The 9980-nt window shown below is 47.4% G+C and overlaps 1 protein-coding gene across 1 annotated transcript in view; it reads left to right on the top strand.

Annotated features, from left to right (window-relative positions):
• Positions 1–3766, top strand: part of AJUBA (ajuba LIM protein) — an 8367-nt gene extending 4601 nt beyond the window's left edge. Inside the window, exons 3-8 of the mRNA XM_007449536.1 lie at positions 1150–1217; positions 1336–1398; positions 2120–2250; positions 2334–2385; positions 3088–3156; positions 3611–3766. Coding sequence (XP_007449598.1) covers positions 1150–1217; positions 1336–1398; positions 2120–2250; positions 2334–2385; positions 3088–3156; positions 3611–3766 — 539 coding nt within the window. The remainder of the gene's footprint in view (positions 1–1149; positions 1218–1335; positions 1399–2119; positions 2251–2333; positions 2386–3087; positions 3157–3610) is intronic.
• Positions 3767–9980: the final 6214 nt, after the last annotated feature.

Here is a 9980-nt window from a genome sequence, read left to right as displayed (position 1 = left end):
GATGACATCACGCTCCAGGAATGCCCGCTGCTGTTAGCTCAGGAGGCCCGCCCTGAGCAGGGGGTGCTCCCAGCGGCCTCAACTCCCCAGCCTTTCCCTCACCTCCCTCATTACCCAGCCCCCCTGCTTACCCACTCTGATTCCTTTGCTGGACCTTTAATTTCCTATCTCTGCCTGTCTGACTCCAGCCACTCCCATCCCCTGCCTGGCTCCCTTTAGGTTCATCTATCTGTTTGTCCTTCTGTTTATAGAGCCTCTTCTGGGAATGTCTCTTTTCCTCTCTCTGCTCCCTTGTGTCTCATAAATTTCTAAGTCAACTTTTCTAAACCACTGGACAGAGCTGGCAGTGGAGATTTTGATGAGAAGAGGGCAGAGGTGGGAAACTTGCCCATTCTCCGCCCTTGTCTCATTCCTCCTCATCCCTGGTAATTTAGACACCCTGGAGCAGTTCCTGGGTGTTGGTTTCATGGGGAGCGGTCCTGCCCTGTCTGCTTGCAGAAGATCCTGGGCTGCTTCTGACCCCGGAGACTCTGGGTCCCTCTAAGCTTGGGGAAGCAGCCTAGTGCAGCAGGAAAGGGGACCGACTTTGCTCTCAAACAAAGCACTTTGTCCCCAACAGTAGTCCCAGTATGTCCTGACCTCCATGGAGCCTATCCCTGGGAGACAGACAGGGCTAGGAGGATAGGAGAGCTGTGCAGAAGCTCCTGGGTTGAAAGGTCCCAGAGGGCAAAGTCCATGACAGTGTGATTGTCTCTGAGCGCATTGTAGGGCCCTGTGTTCAGAGCCCCTTGACCTTGTCCCCCAGCCTGTGGTTGGCTTTGCTTTCCCAGGTGGCTCCCTGAGCAAGCACAGGCACTGGAGAAGGCGGCGCCCCTTTAAAGCAGGGTCACAGAAAACTGTTGAGGGGGCAGGAGCTGGAGAAACAGCAAGCGAAGGAGTGGGGATTGGCAGGAGTGAGACCAAACAAATTGGAATTGCATCAGATGGGGTATTGGTGTGGGGAGACGGGACAGACAGCAGTTAGGAGGACAAGCTCTGAAATCCAGATTTAAACACATCATGAAACACCGGAGAGCAGTTACCCCGTGGCGGGGACGCCCTGTGCCTGGACCCTGGGAGAGGCTCCAGCCCCTTGTCTACTGCTTCTAGGGCGAACTTTGCGCTGCAAGGCTTTCTACAGCGTCAACGGCTCTGTGTACTGTGAGGAAGATTATCTGGTGAGTGAGGGGTCCCCTGGGCCTGGAATTGGCTCCCACCCCTTTCTCTGTGGCCCACTGGGGTTCCACCCATCAGGACATTCTCGGCCCGTAACATCCTCCCTTGGTCTTCTCCTAGTTTTCAGGGTTTCAGGAGGCAGCTGAGAAATGCTGTGTCTGTGGTCACTTGATTTTGGAGAAGGTAAGCACAGTGTCTTCAGCTGAGACTGTGAGGCTGAGGGGCCGAGGGGTGGAATCAGGAACTAAATGGATACTGAGAAAAGGTGGGGGGAGGAAACCTATCAGCAACTACTTGCGTCCCATTCTTCCCCAGAGCCGCTGTTTACAGTGGCTTCTCTTTGCCTATGGGATCAAGTCTGGACTCCTCCGCCTGCCACCCCAGGCTCCTGTGATCTCTAACTCCCTAACTCTGCAGGCACAACCCGGCCCTCCACCTGAGCCAGGAGTGTGGGGTCCTGAGGCTTAATCCCCTTTCTGCTACTGGCTGGGATCAGTTGAAGCTCAGTTTTCTTTTCTGTAAGGAGGAGTTGGGTTGAATCAGTGGTTCACAGCCCTGGCAGGCTAGCAGATCACCTGGGAAGAAGCAAAGAAAATACCAGTCTCTGGGTCATCACCAGAGACTGTGGTGAATACTTCTGGGTGGGACACAGGCATTGATGGGCTTAAAAACCTCCCTGGGTGACCCTGATATGCAGCCAAGTCTGAGAAACACTGGCCTGGATGCTCCCTAAGACCTTTTTTCAGGGTTTCTGCCTCCATTTTAAGACTCCTTGGTCCTCCCAGATTACACAGCATTGTTCTAGGACGAGAGCAGGGGCTCAGATGAGGTTAGTGGGAGCAGCAGGGAACGTCATCGGTAGCTGGAGAGCAGAGACTGATTCTCCTCCCGCCCCACGAGCCAGATCCTCCAGGCAATGGGAAAGTCCTATCACCCAGGCTGCTTCCGATGCATCGTTTGCAACAAGTGCCTGGACGGCATCCCCTTCACTGTGGACTTCTCCAACCAGGTGTACTGTGTCACCGACTACCACAAGTGAGTCCCCCGCCCGGGGTGTGGTGTGGACCTGGGCTCAGGGATTCCCCCGCCTCAGCTCCCCTCTGTCCTCTCTCTTTCAGGAATTACGCTCCTAAGTGTGCGGCCTGTGGCCAACCCATCCTCCCCTCAGAGGTCAGTATGTCTGTGTTCTCCTGCAGGGCAGCCAGTGCTGCTGCGTCTGGGGAGGGACTGGGGACATGCTGCCTGGCCTCCCCTGGGAGGCAGTGGTGCTGAGGAATGTACTCCGCGAAGAAGATTCCCGTGTGACTCTGCTCTCTGGGTCATCACCCTGACCCCAACATCCGGGCCTGGACTTGTCTGACAGCCTTGCTGGACCCAGGCTCCATCTCTTTTCTCCCAGTCCAGAGAAGGAGACTTTCTCTGAAGTCAAGGTCATCAGCTTCCAGATGTAGGGGCTGGACAAAGGTGGGAAGAATCCTCAGGGCTGGTAGGAAGGGGTCAGAAATGATTTACGCTGTGTGTGCCAAGGGAGAGAAGCCAAAAGCCCACGAGGAACCAGGCCCTATTGGGTCTCCCCGGCTTAGCTTACTTTATTGATGCAGCCTGCCTCTTTCCTTTCCCTCTGTGAGGCCTGAGCCCCTGGACAGAGGGGAGGCTCCACGAGGGGACATGCCTTCCTGGAGGCAGTGTCAACAAAGGAGAGGGGGAAAGTTCCCGCAGGGTTTGCAGAGGCCACCTCAAAGCTGCAGACTGTGGCAGAGAGGCTCTGGAGGCCTCTGTATGATCTTCCCGTTGGAAGGGGGGCTGGTGGGGGAGGGGAGAGTTGGGGTTATCGTGCTGCTCTCATGCCCATGGGGGTGTGCATTATTTCAGGGCTGTGAGGACATTGTGAGGGTGATATCCATGGACCGAGATTATCACTTTGAGTGCTACCACTGCGAGGTGAGTGTTGGGCGCCCGGGCTCCCAGAGGAGAGCTAGAAGGGGGCTGGGGGAGTGAAGTCCTAGAACTGCCACAGTCTGTAGGAGAGGTCTAGGATACGGGAAACCAGGAAGGTGCTCTGACCCATCTCCAGTCTCTCTTGCGTCCTTCAGCCACTCTCTCTGGGTGTGGTCGTTTAGTCCTTTCTAAATCTGGCTTCCCCAGAGTCAAGACTCCCAAAACTAGGGACTCCTGGTAACAGCTGGAAATGGGAGCCTGTCTCATTATTTCTGCTGTAGCAGCGACACCTGGCGTCCAGCTGAGGTATTTTCTCAGGTTTCTCTTCTGGGAGTTCATCCCCCTCCAACCCCGCCCCCTTTTTCCCAGTCACTGGGAGTCTAGTGCCCAGCAGGGCCGACTTCCACGCTGTCCCTGGTTCCTGGGCTGAGGTAAACTAGGTGTCCTTCTTCCCTAGGACTGCCGGATGCAGCTGAGTGACGAGGAAGGCTGCTGCTGTTTCCCTCTGGATGGGCACTTGCTCTGCCACGGCTGTCACATGCAGCGGCTCAATGCCCGACAGCCCCCTGCCAATTATTGGGTCGGCCAAAAAGTTCCTTCGGTTTTTAAGTAAAAATAGAAGATACATTTTTCACTTTCACCAAGAACTTTATTGGACAGTGTAATCACTGTTTTGTTCCACTACCTTCTACCATTTTTCAGGCAACTTCATAATTCCATCTTCCCAAAACTTTTTATCTTTTTGAGCAAAGAACTGTTCCAGGTGCCTTTTACAGTCTTCCAGGGAATTGAAATTTTTTCCATTAAGAGAATTTTGTAAAGACCGAAATAAATGGAAATCTGAAGGTGCATTGTCTGGTGAATACAGCGGATGAATCAGAACTTCCCAGCCAAGCTGTAACAGTTTTTGCCAGGTCATCAAAGAAACACGCGGTCTTGCGTTATCCTGATGGACAATTATGCATTTTCTGTTGACTGATTCCGGATGCTTTTCATCGAGTGCTGCTTTCAGTTGGTCTAATTGGGAGCAGTGCTTGTTGGAATTTATCATTTGGTTTTCTGGAAGGAGCTCGCAGTAAAGGACTCCCTTCCAATCCCACCATATACACAACATCACCTTCTTTGGATGAAGGTCGGCCTTTGGTGTGGTTGGTGGTGTTCATTTTGCTTGCCCCACGATCTCTTCCATTCCACGTTATTGTACAGTATCCACTTTTCATCACCCGTCACAATTTGTTTCAAAAACGGAACGTTTTCGTTACATTTCAGTGGAGAATCGCATGCAGAAATATGTTCAAGAACATTTTTTTTTCCCGCTTAACTTAGGTGGAACCCAAACATCAAAGCGATTAACATAACCAGGCTGGTACAAATGATTTTCAGCGCTTGATCTGGATATTTTGAGTATGTCAGCTGTCTCCCTCGTTGATTGTTCTCAGTTAATGTCTTGATTTGATTGCTGTCAACTTCAACTGGTCTACCCAACCGCGGAGCTTCATCCAAGGAGGAATCTCCAGCACGAAACTTCGCAAACCACTTTTGACACGTTCGATCAGTCACAGCACCTGCTCCATACACTGCACAAAACTTTTTTTGCGTTTCAGTTGTGTTTTTACCTTCCTTGAAATAATAAAGCATAATATGCCGAAAATGTTCCTTTTTCCTTCCATCTTCAATATTAAAATGGCTACACAAAAATACACCAATTTTTATAAGTTTTTTTTTAAATGCACACTGATGTGATAGCTGTCACAATACAATCTAACAAAATTGTTTCAAATGAAGTTAAAGACAACTAAGCGCTACTAGAGCCATCTGATGGAAAACATCAAACGAACTTTTTGGCCAACCTAGTATATCTGAGATGCAGTCACTGCCGCTGCCGTCACCACCATTGACAAATTCCTCTGGCCAGTGGGCCCCTCTGAGGCCAGCCAAGAAAAGGAAGGCACTCTGTAGCCCTGGCAGAAGAGTCCTCTAGGGAGGGCCCCAAGGGCCAGAGACCCAAAGATCAAGACATTCCAAATGGATTGTGGAGGAGGAGCCCTCCAGTTGCCATGATGTGGGTGACTGGCCTTTCCAGGTGTGCAGCCTGTGCTGTAGCACATAACAGGCACACACAGGCGGGTTCCAGTATTTTCTAAAGGTCTGATTCTAGTCTGTATCTCTAGTATACATTTGTGTGCACACACGGGCGCACACTCTCTCTCTCTCTCTCTCTCTCTCTCTCTCGTCAGGGGACTCTTACACTTGGTTCATTAGTAGTAGTTCAGCTCTCCAGACCTGCTGCCTCTCAGAGGGAACCACAGTTATTTCCACCACAGCTCCCAAACTTGAGGTTCCAGGAGCCAGAGAGGCAAAACACTTTCACTTGGTTCTGATCCGTTTGGCTAGATCTCTTAAAACCAATCCACTAAAAACTTGTTTACTCAAAGTTCACTTGATGACCAGTTTGCCAAAAGCTGAGTTCCCTTTTGGGTATTTTTATAGCCATTTAGTTGTTCTGTTCGTTTTTGTCACGCTTGGGTATTTCAAGGATTTATATCTTTTCATCTAAGAGTACCCCTGAGTTATCAGCAGCATAAATTTATCAAATTTGCAGCACTTTGTAAATGATGAGATTGCTTCCTACCTTTATGGATATCTTTTTCTGTTACCTACTTTTCAAACTTTTTTAAAGTTTCCAGCAATAAATAGAGTTGGTACAGACATTTTGTGTATCATTTTTTGTGTTTCTTAATCCAATATTCTTTTCCAAATTAGATGCTTTGAAAACTGTAACAGCTCAATATGATTTTGTTGCCTTGGTCTGTCCACTACATTTTCCTGCTGTTAAAAGGCCAATATAGTCTCAACAAATAAACAGGCATGTGGCATACTCAGTTGACTAACAAAGGTGTACAGGCAACAGCAATGAAAAGTGAAAGGGTGAATCTGCTAAATCTTTTTGAAATGCTGCAGATTTGATAAATACTTATTTGAAACTGTCTCTAGGTGAATTGGTTTTAGGCAAATTAATCTGATAACCTTTGATCCTTAGTCTTTATTCTCCACCACTTAGAGTTTCATTTTGGAAATGACTCTTGAGAACAGAAATTCCACATTTAGGGATGATTCTAAGATGACTTTGCCAGCCAACCTGGGAATTGCATGAAAGAGGCCTCTGAGTGAAAGTAAGAGATCAGATTCACACCATGGAATGCCAGAGTGGGGGAAATGCAGGTTTTTTTTTTGGCAGGGTAACGTTCTGAAACAAAATTACGTGTTCTACAGCTGGGATTGCTTCTTCTGAACTGTTGTTATTAAATAAGTGAATACAAAGGCTCTGTGACTGGGAAAATTTCTCACCAGGCTGCTCCAGGTCTGGGAAATGCAGACAAGCACGTGTAGCCTTACATCCATCCCTTCAGTTGTTTTACTCTTGGGGGTCTTGTCCACTCTGTCACTCTGACCCTTTGTTTCTTACGGTGGTTTTGGCCTCCCTCTGCCACTGACTGGCTGATTCCTTTCTAGGTCTGTGCTCATCTGTCCTAACCCTGAGGGGTCCCCAAGACTCTGTCCTTGCCACTAGGGCTACTTTCTCCCTCCTTCCTGAGGAAAAACAAGTGCTAATATCTGGTGAAGACGGGCCCAGGGAAGGCAGGCCATGGCATAGGAGCAGCCCCAGCTGTCGCACGGCATCACTGGCAAGTTCCAAGTGTACCCCACATCTCAAGAGTTTTCCTTCTTCCTGTTCACGGGGAGATTGTTCATCCTTAGCAGTTCTATTTACTATTTCCTGTTGGTATTGAAAGATTCATGGGATGCTGCCAAGGATACAGCAACAGGTGGACCTTGTTTGGCCAATTTGCCACCTGATTTTCATCAACAGCCAAAAGGCCGGAGACAGCAAAAGGGGAAATGGAAGAATTATGGATCCGTTTTGTGTCTCTTTAGATGAGAGTCACGGACAGGGGTCAGGCTTTCACAGCAGACTTGAGCTATTTGCTCTGGCCAGCCCTGTTTGCTACAGGCCAGAATGGGGCTTGTGAATAAGCCGGCTGGTGCCGGTTCTCTGCCTTACTTCTTAGAGACTTGACTGCTTCCCCTTCCACCTGGAGCTCTCAAGGCCACAGAAATGGTAAGACTCCGTTTATAATCAGGCTGGAGACCATCCTCAGTCAAGGAGGACATAAGAGAAAGCTGTTTCAGGGCACAGAAAGCCATTTGGATGAGGTCCCTGAGACTGTACCTAGATGGAAGGGAATAAGAAGGGGGCAATAAAAAGAGACTAACAGGACTGCGAGAAAAGGATTGGGAAGAAGCAGTGAGTTGAAGCATTTTTATTTCTTTTTTTTTTCTTTTTTTTTAGAAGGACCCATACCCCAGAGCTGGCCTAGGGGCATTCAGAATCCTAAAGGCAAGACTCCACAAGAAGGACAAGGGTCTAACCAATCTCAATCCTCTCCATCCTCTCCTCCCTCGCAGCAAGGAAGACCTAAGGCTGGGCCTCTGCTGTGTCAATTGCTTGTGGAGGGCCCTGTTGTCCACGCTTGGCCCTCGTTGGGAAGGAGGTCCTAAGGTTTGACCTTGGAAATCTGAGCAGACTGTTCCTGGGACATATAGATTAGACCGGTCTAACTGTGATGGTCGGGTAGTCATCAGAGGCAAATTCTGTCCACTGTAGGTATTATTTCAGCTACTCTCCTCTTAGAAAGGATAGTGTTGACCCATGTGAAGGGAGCAGGGGAAGATGGGTTAGGAGGAAATCTACAAAAAGGTACTGGTTAGGCTTGTATCGTAGAGAGTTAGAGCCAAGCGAGGTGTGCGTTTAGAGATATCGCTGTCACCTCATTTTACTGAATGAAGAAATAGAAACTCTGATTGATGATGGGACTTACCCAAGGTCACACAGCTGGAAAATGACTTTCCAACTTCTGAAGACTAATAAAGAGCTTATTTCCCCTCTTCCCTCCCCACTACCCGCTCCCAGGGCATAAGTAAACTGTAAATGAGACAAATGCTTCACTATGACAGATAATTAGGGCAAGTTTTAGTGGGAAAGCCAGGGAACACGAGAGATAATAATGAAAACTTTTGGCTCTTTTTAGTGCTTTTTTGTTAATTAGGATTAGCAATCACCAAAGTACCTTTAAGAGCACATTAGGGGAAACAAAGGAAATATACTGCAGGGGAGTCCCTGTCCTTGAGGAGGTCACAGTCCAGCCAGGGAGATAAATACACACATAAAATGTGGTGAGAAGATTACAAGCAACATGTCAACAAATGCAAAGAAATTGAGTGTTACAACGAGACCTAATGCACAGGGTACAGGTGACAGTGATGAAACGGTCTGGCTTAGAGTGTAGATCAGAAGGCGGCAGCCCACTGGCTAAATCCTGTCCCCAAATGCATTGAGTTTGGCCCACTGGGAGTTATTTTTTATAGTATTAACTTGAACCCTAGTTGAAGAAGGAAAAAATGCCAGCTAATAAATGTAGAAAGAATGACAGAATTGGAAAACTGGCATTTTGTGAACTTTAATAAAACTATTGATCCTAGCAAAGATTATTAATTGGTGTTAAACACCATAGGTGAAATGATTGGTAGACAACTGCACATTCATACAGCACCAAGTAACACTGTCAGTTTACAAACTTGAGGACAAAAATGTAACTGTATATTGGAGGGATCAGACTGTCATCACTCATTTCCTGGAAACAGTCTTGGTATCACTTTCCAGTAGGCCAGTTCTGGTATGAGGCAAATACATAACCCAACCTAGCATATATTCTAGCTGCTCCCTACCCCAAAAGAAGTATTAGATATAACTTACAGTTTACAGGAAATATTGGGGATAGAGAAACGAACTAATGGACACTAGGAGGAAGCAACTGGACAAATCTAGGAGGTGAAGCATTCTGCAGGGCAACTGGCCAGCTCTCTTCAGCAAGTCAGTATGATTTTTTTTTTTTTTAAGCCAAAACTGCTATGAAAGAGACTTAAGGTATACAATAATAATACAATGCATGGTCCTGGGTTCCCTGTTAGTTTAAACAAATTGCTACAAAAGATGTTTGTGGTCAACTGGAAATGTTTTAATATGGACAGGGGATTAGATGGGGTGAACATTTACTGAAATGGAAAGGTCAAAATCATTAAAAAAATACCAGTTCCAAAACCATAATCATTTTGCTTTTAAAATGTCTATATATTTATGAATAAAAAAGATCTGAAGGGATATGCACTAAGGTGTTAACAGTGGTGCTCTCTGAGTGGTGGGAATATGTTCTGTTGTTTTTGGCCTACGTTTTCCATTTTTATACGATGCACGTGTACTTCCTCTGTAATAATAATAAGCTATTATGAATAAAATAACTGGTTGCCAACATTTACATTTCAGGAGATTTCATATAAAAATCTGGATATTATACACAAAGAGCTGGGTTTCTAAGGTTTTTTGAATAATCAGAAGATCCGTCACCCCTGGCTTCCACTGCCACATGGCAGCAACTGGCCGGAACTGAGTGATGGCTGCTCCTTTGTTTGATGTATTCTCTCCTTAGTTTGTCACAGTCCCCACCACTCTTTGGTCTGTGCCCTTCATACATTAATTACCTGCCTGGCTCCCACAGACTTTTTTTTTTATATATAAATGTATTTATTTATTTATTTTTGGCTGCGTTGGGTCTTCGTTGCTGTGCGTGGGCTTTCTTTAGTTGCGGCGAGCCGGGGCTACTCTTTGTTGCAGTGTGGGGGCTTCTCATTGCTGTGGCTTCTCTTGTTGCGGAGCACGGGCTCTAGGCACACAGGCTTCAGTAGTTGTAGCACGTGGGCTCAGTAGTTGT

This window comes from Lipotes vexillifer, unplaced genomic scaffold (genome assembly GCF_000442215.2).
Source record: "Lipotes vexillifer unplaced genomic scaffold, Lipotes_vexillifer_v1.1 scaffold1093, whole genome shotgun sequence".
Lineage (NCBI taxonomy): Eukaryota > Metazoa > Chordata > Mammalia > Artiodactyla > Lipotidae > Lipotes > Lipotes vexillifer.
The sequence above is the reverse complement of the archived record's forward strand: the minus strand, read 5'-3'. Positions and strand labels throughout refer to the sequence as shown.